Source organism: Eleginops maclovinus, chromosome 3, assembly GCF_036324505.1.
Source record: "Eleginops maclovinus isolate JMC-PN-2008 ecotype Puerto Natales chromosome 3, JC_Emac_rtc_rv5, whole genome shotgun sequence".
In the NCBI taxonomy this organism is placed as follows: domain Eukaryota; kingdom Metazoa; phylum Chordata; class Actinopteri; order Perciformes; family Eleginopidae; genus Eleginops; species Eleginops maclovinus.
The window spans coordinates 22,115,539-22,127,570 of record NC_086351.1 but is presented as its reverse complement, the minus strand read 5'-3'; the positions used below and the strand labels follow the sequence as shown (position 1 = coordinate 22,127,570).

Sequence of the window (12,032 nt, the reverse complement as noted above, 5' to 3'; positions counted from 1 at the left end):
TCGTGGCGTGGTTTACTCCCTTTAAATAACAATTATTTAAATACAGGGACACCCTCTTTCATTAGACCCTTGCAGCATAGGAAAGGAAAGGATAATGTGATTGTAGATTTAGAAAAAAGATGGATTCCAGGAGGGTGTAAACAAATCTTCCATGGCATCTCCCTTGTCATTTCCAAACTTCTAGAATAAAAATGAAGCAATGATTGTTAGTTTAATGTTCTAATATAGTAAATAGTTATGTTTCTTTGGGTAACTGTTCTAGTGATTGTCCTTCCAGTAGTATACTCAACCTTAAAAAAACAATATAAAAAGAAGCCCAAATATAGAAAACTGGCTTTAAATTTAGTATTTTTACATATGGCTTAAGCATTTCTTTTATTACAAATATGTTTTACAAAAGATTTGAAGACTTTCGAATCAACCACAGGTGGAAAATCATGAAGAGGCTGATGACACCACAAAGCAGTCACAGATAGTAAAAACAGCAGGAACACACTGCAGTACAACATCAGGGACAAACCAGAGAGACCGAGTCAATTGAGATGTAGTAGTCACAGATAAGAAGGCAAAAATACAGAGCATGACTCCCTTTCCTTAGCCCACTCATGCTCAAGTCTCATTTATGTCAGTAACACCCTGTCGATATGAAATTAACATTTGATCTCTTTTCGACAAACAGCGCTCGCTGTGCCATCATGATGCACAAATGCAAAAGAAAAAAGACTGCAAATAGCAAAGGCCAGTTCAACATCATTGACCAGTGTCGAGTGACCTGAAGCATGGCGACCGTCTTCATTCCCTACACAGTAAACTCCAGTTGTTAGCCACCACAACATCAAATTTCTAAACATGATCAGTATTTTTCTATGTCTAATTACTACGATACAGCTCTCTCAATCAGTTATTTGATTCGTGGAATTAGAAGACAGAATCAAGAGTATCAAATGCATACTTAAAAATCATTAACACCGCGTTAGGTTCAAAGATCCATCGGCCGACACTCGACATTTATAAAAGTTGTTTCATTTCCAGACTCGTTTGAAGGTTGAAGTCCATCATGGAGACCTTGGTTCTGCTAGTGTTCTCGTCACAAAAGGTGTTGCATAAACGGGATATGAAGTCTTTTGCATACAGAGGTCTGCAGAGTCGATTAAGTCTCATGTCTCTCTCCTGGCCTTCTTCTTCTTCGCCGGCTTGGGTGCTTGGCTCTCCTCAGGTTTGTCTGAGGAAACAAGGAGGGAGGAGGCGATTAGTCAGAAGTATAAATCATGTGATTTACAAATGCTGGCCGGGCCGTTTTAGGGCTGTATGACAGACATTATTATTTTATTCACGTATGCTTGCTTGTTTATAGAATATGTCACTCTACTTATGAGGTATGTGCTTACTTTGTTGTGTAGGAGCAGAAAGGCTGTTCTGCTTGGCAGTGAATTCTCCTTCAGTTGGCTTCTGTGGCACTTGTGTGACAGGGGGTTTCTGGGATATGGTGTCCTTCAATGGTTGCTCCACTCTGACCTAGAGGAAAAAGCAGTTAGTCTTGATAATATCAGTAAGAGTTGAAAGAATGAATCAGATCAAATCCACAAATCTACCTTATGTATTGCAATATAGCTGAATGATTAGTTTCATGTATACCCAGTATACCCACCCTCTGGGATTTTTAATATTAAATATGACAACGGGAAGTGTCTACAGTAAAATGCCGTTCTAATTAGCTGCTCTGGAGTCAGATAATAGCTCCACTGACCTCGACAGCAGCTGCTTTGACAGGCTGGACGGCAGCAGCATTCTCCTGCTTCTTCATCGAGGCTGCAGGGGGGGCCTCCTTCTCTGGCTCCTCACCCTTCAAAGGACACAAGCAAGGTTAGAACAAACTGCAGAGAATTCACAGGAATCTTTAGAAAGGTCATGCAAACCTATCAGGAGGGATAAGAGATACACTTTACTAAAGGTTTCCCGAATGTCAATAAGCAAAATAATATTGACGGATACAGATGCAGGTCAGGTACACCGTTACATACGTATTCAGAGTTTTTTTAGTCAGTCACACTACATTTGGGCTTTCTTGATTTTAATTATACATTTGGAAAAAAATGACTTATGCTACTCTGTGTTTTGTCACTAGCTGTTACCTGGCCAGTGGTTCCTCCCTCCTCAGCAGCCTTCTTCTTCTTCTTTTTCTTCTTCTTAGTTTTAGCTGCACCATCAGCAGCATCTCCCTTGTCCTTATCATCTTCATCATTGTCCTGACAAAAAAACACATCGATAAATCATGTGTCAGAATCAGACCTCCAGGATAAGCTCTTATTTATTTAGTTCCTTCCATCCTTTCTTTAAATATAACTTTTTTTTTTAAACTGTCGATAGTGAATCAGGCAGTCATAGGAGAGCATTGAGAATTGATGAGATACGAGTATTTCCTGCTCCGGCGCCATCTGGTGATAGAACCAAGAACAGCACTCACACGATCTGATCAGTCACAATTACAGGGTCCACCTGTGTGAGTGTATTGGGGGGGGGGGGGTGATTTTTTATTTATTTTTTAACAAAGGCTGTTTGTGCCAGAGTCAGAGGAAGCAACCGGGACAGATGCTCCCCAGAGGAGCCATTAGTTACTGGGTTGTTATTTTTAAACTCCCAGGTAACACTCATTAGTACTTATTTTTCTGTCCTATGACCGTGCATACTCACAGCTGCCACCATCAGGAGGTCCACCTTGGAGGGCTCCGGCAGCGGCTTTTCTACAGCCGGAGGAAGTTTAGGAGTTTCCTCCTCGTAGTTGCCCCAGACTTCAGAGGGGGCGTTCCAGTCAGAGCTGGGGTCCACTGATCCACCATCTAAGTAAAGAGCATGAGAAATTGTCAAACACAATCAGATCCATAAAGTAAAATAGAGCAGTTAAAGAAAGCCTCCATCTTGTCCTTACTGAGTCCAGACCACTCGTCCCCCACTTTGGTGTGACTAAGCCAGGGCAGATCCTTCACAGGCTCGGGCTCTACAGAGACACAGGAAGAGTTACTCAAGCTGCCATCCTTCACTATCGAGAAACAACTATGGCTGCTTTCATTACGATAACTTGCATCCTCACACATCCTGAGTTATTGAGAGAGGATGCGAGGAAGCATCATTTAGCAAGCACCCTATGACATCTAGAGGTGTAAACCAGATTCAACCAGTTCTGGTCACATCTCCACTTCCTTGTCTACTCACCAGCAGTACCAACACCCAGGCTGGTTAAAGACACCAGGTTTGGATCCGCCGGGGCCATCCCCCTGTCAATCACTGTCCACGACTCTGAAACACACAGATCACAGATGCTCTAAAAGATAATAACCAACTTGTTGTTAAACTCTAACTTAATAATCAGTGTGATCTGTATAGCTTAGTAAAGACCTCTTCAGACAATCTCAACACTACTGTGATTACTTTCTTGTCAAGAAATATGACAAAATATGTTTGTCAGCATTTTTTCCATGACCATAAACAGACTGAGGTCTAAGGTTAAACTCTGAAAGAATGAAAATCAGTATATGATAATAAAAAATAAAGCAAATTAAACTCAAAATCATTTTTGTTGGAATGATAATACTAACGCTAAATTAGCAGCCAAAATAACACTGCACCACTGTCTGTTCAGCAGCTACTCACATATTTATTAGATTATAGTAAATACACTAGATCTTTGAAGACTTGTAATATGGTATAAGGGTTGTCTTTTCCTGGTTTTAAAAAGGCAGTATTATGGTGAAGTGATGAAAATGTTAAAAAAAGTCATAATAAACACATTACTCATAAGTATTTATTAATAAAGATCAAACTTTAAATATTCTATAAAAAGGAGAAATATTAAACCCTACAATATTTTGTAAGATCGAAAGAGGCATCTGGTTAAAAAATATTGTAATATTTGATTTACTTCACATCCCTAAGATGTACTTTGAATTGAATGTGAAGATCATGTGATATAACCGAAAGCTCGAGCAGAGTGGCCTTGAGGTCAGATTGCTTTATTACTGTTTTCTCCACTGCCAAAAATGAACTTTAAACCTCGTTTAAATTATATTATTAACAATGCTATCCAAAGTAGTTGCAACAGTTTTACAGATAGCTGATCCATTTATTAAGCTTATTTTAGCCTCAATAGTCGTCCAGCTTATCAATCAGTGCGTCCATTAGTATAAATGTAAAGGTTACTGGATATTTACTGCCTTTTGGAAGGCGATAAAGCTTTTACACACAATTAGGGTTCACCAACAGCGCAATTAAGTGTTCATTTTATTTTATTTTTTTACCATCAAGCTCCGCCTTCCACAGTGATGCTGGCTCTCTAGTGGTTGTCCAGGGGCGGGCCTTCGGGGAGACGGTGGGAGTAGGAACCTTCACAGCCGTGTCCGTCACAGCAGCCACTGCCACCGCCCCACTATTAACTAACACCAAGACAGAAACTCGAGACTCAGCCAGAATAAACACAGATCAGGTTAGCGACACATCTACAGTAATATGGGTGTTCTCAGGAAAGCATGTGGATTTGTTTTTGGTCAACTAAAGAATTTTAATAGAGAGCGATCAGTGCTTGGGGTGAAGTATTTCCCGGTGATATTTACCTGCAGGTACAACAGCCTCAACCTTCTCTACTTTCACTTTTGCAGATTCTCCTGAAAAAAAAAGGGTAAAAATACTGCATGTCAAACCACTATCCATGAGAGCCTGTTAATGAAGGCAACACACACAAACACTTCAACTGAAGCACTTCAGGGAAAACTCATTCTGGGAGTCAATTGAATTCCCCTAAAGCCTGTATTTATCAAACGTCCTTTCAACAAGAGACCAACCAGATGCAACAACAGCCTATACAGAACAAAAGACAAACATCTCTCTCAAGGTGCCACTTTAGGCTGTTTGCCCAAGAGAATACTGGAGGGTTTTGAGAGTTTATTAAAGAATAATACAAGAAACATACTCCTTTCCTCTTATACATCTTAAAACTACCCCAAAATGAAAGACACATGAATTTCAGAGTTATGTATTTTATCAGCCACCTTTTTTCTTCTTCTGGCTGGCAGGCGGGGGGGGCAGCAGAGGCCTTGGGCTTCTCTGGGGGAGTGTTCACAGGTGTGTGTCCTCCTCCAGGACTGTTTGAGCCATCACTGGAGCCCTTATCTTTCTTGCGTTGCTCACGCTTCTCCTTGTTGCTGACCTTGGTCTCCCATGTGCCTGAAAAGCAACATTGTGAACACTGTGGAATCAGTTGCAAAGTACTGAGCGTTTTCATTTTGGGATTAGTGAGAAAGTATGGTATGGATTAGGCAGGATAAAGGAGCAGCTACATCTTGCGGGGAAAGTAAGGTCACATTCTACCATAATAGGTTGAGTTTAGAACACCTTATTAGTTTTTTTTACAAAGGCGTTAAGGAGCAAGTCATTCCTATGTTGTGCAATGTCCATGTAACTGAAAAATAGTGGTTTACTTAGAATCAAAATAAACAAAGACAGGCCTCCTTCAATTAATGATACAATACCCATAAATCATTTTAAATTAATTAGCATATAAATCCTAATAATTCACCTTCTTCCGGTTCTTTGCCAACAGCAGTCAGAGTCTTTGTCTCCTTCACAGCCTGTTTGGCCTTCTTCTTAGACTTCTTTAACTAGAAGAGAAGAGAAAAAATGAAAGAGGTATCTAAGAGTCGATTTAAAGATACAGGATAAGAGAAACAGTTGATATACTTAACTACACATATGATTTCACCTCCAAAAACAGCAACTGGGCAAGCGGCCCCATGCTGACTGAACAGGGCAGTCAATCAAATCAGCATGCTCAAGCCATGTCTATAAATACTGTAGCTGAAACTACACCCACTGTCCAAGAAGCCCTAAATATGTTACATGTGCTTTTTTGTTAACACAATTTCCATCTCTACGTGAATGCACAATGGCATTCTTTGATTGAGCACACTCATGACCACAGTACTAGTTACTTTAGGCCTTACACAGAGGATGGCATTGGCTGCCCTTTTGCTGTCCTAAACCAGGAGATATCCTCAAGGATTTAGTTGCATCTGCAGGTTAAAAACTGTAACATTACACTGGCAGCTGGTCTGTTCGCATCAATGCAGAGTGACAGGGGTATCCTTAACTGATTTACATAGATGAGTACCCAAGAAATAATGATGTGCCAACATTTATACGATCAAAACTTGGGTGCACCATCACATTCAACGGATCAATATGTTCAGGTCACATCAACAAAATGAGGATTGTGTGTGTGGCCATTCATCTTTGTTAGAGCAAATTACCTCTGCAGCCTTCTCAGCCTTGGATTCTGGTGGGGGCGTCTGGTGATGTGGCACTATCTCTTCAGATACTATGGCTTCTTCCTGTGGTTCAGCAACAGCTCTCCCATTAGGCTGGGCTTTCTAGAATAAAGAAAACATTAAGGGAGCCATGAAAATGTCAGCTTTATCCTAGTAACACAACCGATATGTAACACCTCCCAAAGCTAGCATAGCCTTGACGGACATTAGCCTGAAGCTAGCTAGGGTCTGACATGCTAACTAGGGTTTCACATGAGTTTCAACTGTCACTGTGGAGTTAGCTTGACAGCTAGCCTTGCTAACGATACGGCTATCAAGCCAGGCCAGGGTGTATAATGGTTTAATTTGTGCTACATGCCTTCTCTGCCTTCTTCTTCTTTTTCTTCGGTTCCTCGGATTTGACAGGTTTACTCTCAGCGTGCTTCAATTCAAACCCATCGTCCAGAGGGCTTACATCGGGTCGTTTCTTGAAGAGAGACCGGCAGGTTGAGGCCCACAAAGCGACCAGCAGCAGTAGCCCGCTACATGCCGCTAAGAGGATCACCCATGGCGGAATCAGCTCAGGCTTCAGTCCCAAATCCACGCCGAGCTCGGAGCGCAGCAGTCCCAGACCTTTGGACAACAGTTCATTCAGACGAGATGTAAGCAGCTTGACCTGCTGAGAGGCCTCCTCCTGCCACTGCTCCATTTGTATTGTGTTTCAAACAGACCGATTAGTCACGCTTAACTCGCCCCTATTAGCTGTGCTAGCCGCGGTGCTAGCTAAAAATAACAGAACGACTTCGACATAATGAATGACAATAAATTCATCCCTTCCTCCACTATCAGCATCGGCCCAAAGCCATGCAACCTGCTAGCTGCAAGCTAAATCGCTTTAAGACTGTGGTGACAAATTGAGTTAGCTAACTAGCCCGCTAGCTGGTAACATCATAAGATAATATGCTCCGTTAGCTGACCACCACAATGTGACCGTGAGGAGCAGAGCAGGTTCACCTCATATGGCTCCGTTTTGACTGGAGGAGAAACGGTGCCTTCACTGTCGCTTGTAATGTGGATGTTCCTGGTTGTAAATCACAACCAGCTATTCTAGCACATATTTCCTGAAAGGATCATTTAAATAATGTTTTTGGGTGAAATATCTTGAAACAACATTTTTAGTATGTGTTTTACATGGCAAACTGAAGATATCATATATTTATAATTGCTTTTTGTTATCTGACCACCACTGTTCTCATATTTACTATCAGTTTAGTATACTGCTATAGTTCAGCGGCCAGCAACAGCACAGCCCAAATGTTTCGGGTGTTATACATTTCATATTTCCTAACCTCATTAACTAGATCCATACATTTCCGTTTCTTACAAAATGTCTTGAAGGCAACACAGAGGATGTGACAGCTCCACTTACATGGGCGGGGCTAAGATTTCTGTCATTATGATTGGCCTAAACTATGAGTCAAACTCCCATTACAAAAACCAGAAATGTGCCAATCGACTGGCAGTTTTTTGATTCACACAAAATATATAATAAAACCTTAATTTATAAGATGTGTCTCTTACATTGTGATTCCCAAAAACGTGGTGCAAAAAGGCAGATAAACATGATTATTAAAATACTATTTATACTACTATAGCCATTACCCAATGGTAAAGGGTAAAGAAAGATGAAATAGCTTCTTGTATGTAGCAAGGCTCGAAAATGTGTCAGCTAAGCAGCTTCCTCTCAAAATAATGTAAGATGAAGATGCTACTGCTCTTACAGCACTTGTAAAAAATACAAAATCGGACAACTTATTTGCATCCAAGTTTATTTTGAAATTCCCTACTCCCCCTGTACAAGAAAAAAAAGGACTTTCCACAAAGGCAGCAGTGAACTGTCAGTGATAGTACTTTTCTAGGGAAGGAAAAAAACGTATAATCACAGTGTGTCTTTTTCTTTTTTTAAATACTTCTACTGCTGTCATCTTTGGCTGGGTTTCGGCAGACAGCTTTCTGTCAAACCACATTCCTGGGAAGCAAAAGTTTAAGCCAATAGATCAGGGCTGTGGGCTTTAAGTTTTACAGTGCCAATGCAGGAATGTTCTGGACTGTATACCTCTTCTTCATTAAACACAAAGAAAAAAAAACAATAAAAATTGAAATAAAAATAACAAGCTGTTCGTGTTCACAACACAAACAAATATTACCGCCTGGGGAGATAGCGACAGTATGTCGATTTTCATAAAATTGTATAGACAAAAAATAAATCTACAAAAATGGAGCTAGGTAAATATTACACAACAGTAAACATGTTTTTTTTCTTTTTTTTTTTTTAAACTCCTCTGTCGAACCTCTACACAAAACCAAAGTTCTTGGTCTTAACGGCTAGCAGGAGTTTCTGTTTGAGTATCTGTTTAGAAGAATAGAGTGGCACGTAGAGACGTGAGATGCAGGTGTTGGCTGTAGGGAGGTGCAGGTCATCTGGAGGCCGGATGGTGATGGAGGGCATCGGCTGGAAGCCCTCCTCACTGGCTGGCAGAGACGGGCTGGAGGTCCAGAAGTACACCTGAGGAAGAGGGAGAAACATTAGTCACATCAAAGCTTTTGCAATGTTCTACCATTTGTGTACTCAGGTAGAAAGCTACCGACAGCCTTTGGAAAAACACCATAATGTTGAAAAAGATCTTAATCCTTGGTGTTCACTATTGCTCGTTATGAATCTCCGATAAGTGAAATAAAAACAAATGTCCTGCCACTCATGTCGTCTTTGAAACAAAAACAGGCCCTGCACAAATCCCAGGCTCACAAGGACATCAGTACCTATTTAAAAAGGGATTCTTTGGTTCAGTTTACTTAACCTACATTAAAATAAGGTGGCAGCCCATAGAGAAAACCAATTTTCTCCCTTCTCTTTAGCACTGAAACATTACATGTACGTTGTTTAGGATACTGATGGAAAATTAGAGAAATACAGAACGAGAGAGGAAGGAGAGGATTTAAACTGTAGTGTGGGTCACGTGTGAAGCCATTGTGCAATTACATGTCAGTCCAAGATGTTCCTCCGCATTTGGGACCTAATTCAATCTAAGTAATGTCAATCTGTGTAGAAATAACGTCTTTGAAAATGCTAGGCACTGAACTGCTGACAACCCCGGGGAGTGTTTGTTTTGAAAGACAAGTATCATGATTGGAAGAGACTTACCAGATCTTGCCTCTCAGTCATGCTCATCTTCTCCACTATGGACCAAAACCAGCGTTTAAACTGCAGCAGTTTGTCTGCATTCTCCCCTGTTGGATGAAGTAGGGTTAGGGATGAACACTTAAGTTACTTTGTCACAGCGAAAAAATGGCCAACCATAAATATAATTTTTGTTCTGAATGAATGCAGGAAACAGAGATAAGGCAGCAGTGTATACAGAGCAGAGGAGTTCCAGACAGAGCAGCATACCAGACTCATCATTGAAGGAGGTGAAGCTAATGAGCATCTGGACATTGACTTCTCCACAGCCGTTGACCAGCAGCCTGAAGTCTTCAGCTGTCAGGTCCTCCAGGGCATTTTTAGGAAGTACATCCAGCAAACCCTTCCTCATCGCCTACGAAAAACCGACACGGATAATTACATGTGTGTATAAGCATTTTGGTGCCAGAAAAAACATTTGTCTGTGTCCCATTTGAGAACATTGTTGTATTCAAAGCCAAATAAGAGAAAGTCATGTTTTTAAAGTGTTGTACTTACATGGAGAGGCTGCTCAGCCACCACCAGCATTCGGTGCTCAGCGTACTTCCTCACGTACTCGTACACGTTGAGAGGAGTAACAGGCATGTTGACCCCGCCAGACAGCAGCTCCACCTGAACAAGGAGTAACGAGGTATCAATAAAAAACCGTATGCCACAAACATATTTCAGCTCTACATTCACCATATCAGTGTGCTGTGATGCAAATAATGTTTAGCTGAAACTGGACTTGCTTCACTGATTTATTAATTGTATGAGGATGCAATAAGCAAGGACATTTGAACTTAAAGGTGTTTATGGATATAATTAATATTGAATTTTTGGGTGCAATAAATTGTCTGTAATTGTTTAGTGTTGTCAAGAAAGTTGATAGAAATCAGTCTGTTTTTGTAACAGCAGAAACTGAAAATGATCAGACTGACATAAGCACTATCTTAAAATACATTTATAGTAATTGATGCTTTCTAAAACATCGCTCCATGTTTCTCTCCGGTGCTTTTCACAACAGGCTCAGGTCATTTCACCCCCCAGCTGGTTGTAATGCAGTTATAATTTGGTGTTATATTCTACAATTGGGGACATAATGACAGTGTAGTCCTTTACCTGTCCTGCCCCTTCCTCTTTGCAGAGGTCGATGGCGAAGGCGAGGTCCATGGCAGCGAACACTGCCTCTGCTTCTCCAGCCTGAGAATGGCGGATGAGCTGCCGCAGGCTCTCATACATGACCGGGTCAAAGAATGCAAAGTCATGCCAGTTCACCTACGAAGAGAAGTGACGTCAGCAATTGCATTCTGAAAAGCTCCAACATCGTGTAGTAGCGTAGGGAGCAATGTTTTAAAACTCTTTCTCTTACCTTCCTCCCGAGCAGCACTTTGATGACATGTCTGTTCAATGTGATTGGACAGAGTTCATTCTGAAGCAGACATAACCCCAGTATTCTGTGGAGAAAATACAATGTGTTACAGATGATTCCCTATTTCTATAAAAGGGTGACTCTTACTTCCCAAGATCAAACTGGAACTATATTTCCTTTTAAGTGTAACAAATATTGTGGACATTTCCCAACCTGCCGATGTTGCGGAAGCAGTTCAGCCTGGCCTCCGTGTTCTTGCCGGGCCGAGGGGAGTAGAAGCCTCTCTTGCCGGGCTGGTAGAAGAGAGGAGCGTTGTCGTCCCCGTCGTCCGGGTCGTCCAGCTCCATGTCCACCACACTGCGGGTCGAACCATGGCGCTTACGATTCTCCTGCTGCTGCTGCAACCACACAAAACGGAGGATGAGGTTTAAAAGCTATGTATGATACCGTTGCTTTAATGCTGTTTTGTGTCCACGAGTTAGTATGCCAAACCAGCCCCCATTAAAACACACAGAAATGAATAGCTTTACATGTTGGGACAGTAAAGAGTGGAAGCTTGTGTTTACTTGTGCTTTCTCTGGAGCCTCCAATAGACCAAGGTCCAATATACTGTCGGCACCATTTTCCCTAAAAGAGATGGAAGAATTATGGTTAGTTTATAAAACTTAGTGAAGCAATTGTGTGACAACTTTATTATGAGGGAATTTACAGTGCACCCAAACACACAATGAGAGTAGGATGCTGTGGTGAACAGATGGTTACCTTCCATGTGCGATGAGCAGCTCCATGGCCTCCTCCACCCTGGCTCGGAGAGAGTCCTCACTGGCCAGCAGCAGCAGCAGCTGGGCAGGGGACAGCTCCAGCAGCATGCCTGTGATCTTACTGGCAAACGCCTGAGGAAGGGACAACACACACAGCTGCTCTCAGTATGCTGGACGAATTCAGATTGGTAGCCATACATATAAATGCTTAGCGCAGGCCAGGTATGTTTCACTGGTGAGATTGAGGCTTGATGACGGCAAGTAAAAGTAACATGCTCTCCAGAATCTATGGTTCCTTCATGTTGCAGTTTATACGTGCAAGGGCGAGTTTCATGCAAATCTTGCAGTCGTCAAAATGTGTTATCAAATTTATCCTAGCTCCTAGCTAT

At 41.6% G+C, this 12,032-nt stretch overlaps 2 protein-coding genes across 5 annotated transcripts in view; both read right to left on the bottom strand.

The window, feature by feature from the left end:
- Nucleotides 1-341: 341 nt before the first annotated feature.
- Nucleotides 342-7,322, bottom strand: LOC134861418 (protein LYRIC-like). The gene is given in 14 exon segments (XM_063878618.1): nucleotides 342-1,222; nucleotides 1,389-1,515; nucleotides 1,748-1,843; nucleotides 2,133-2,246; nucleotides 2,692-2,837; nucleotides 2,927-2,995; nucleotides 3,211-3,294; nucleotides 4,293-4,427; nucleotides 4,605-4,655; nucleotides 5,040-5,068; nucleotides 5,070-5,214; nucleotides 5,567-5,648; nucleotides 6,297-6,412; nucleotides 6,669-7,322. Coding segments are annotated over 14 exon segments (1,593 nt in total). The 5' UTR covers nucleotides 7,003-7,322; the 3' UTR covers nucleotides 342-1,157.
- Nucleotides 7,323-8,105: 783 nt separating this feature from the next.
- Nucleotides 8,106-12,032, bottom strand: part of ubr5 (ubiquitin protein ligase E3 component n-recognin 5) — a 28,390-nt gene continuing 24,463 nt past the window's right edge. For all 4 annotated transcript variants that reach the window (XM_063878614.1, XM_063878615.1, XM_063878616.1 and 1 more), the window contains 9 exons: nucleotides 11,645-11,775; nucleotides 11,449-11,509; nucleotides 11,096-11,280; nucleotides 10,883-10,967; nucleotides 10,633-10,788; nucleotides 10,030-10,143; nucleotides 9,742-9,886; nucleotides 9,496-9,581; nucleotides 8,106-8,859 (listed from right to left, as the gene is read on the bottom strand). In XM_063878614.1, coding sequence (XP_063734684.1) covers nucleotides 8,647-8,859; nucleotides 9,496-9,581; nucleotides 9,742-9,886; nucleotides 10,030-10,143; nucleotides 10,633-10,788; nucleotides 10,883-10,967; nucleotides 11,096-11,280; nucleotides 11,449-11,509; nucleotides 11,645-11,775 — 1,176 coding nt within the window. In that variant the 3' untranslated portion in view covers nucleotides 8,106-8,646. The remainder of the gene's footprint in view (nucleotides 8,860-9,495; nucleotides 9,582-9,741; nucleotides 9,887-10,029; nucleotides 10,144-10,632; nucleotides 10,789-10,882; nucleotides 10,968-11,095; nucleotides 11,281-11,448; nucleotides 11,510-11,644; nucleotides 11,776-12,032) is intronic.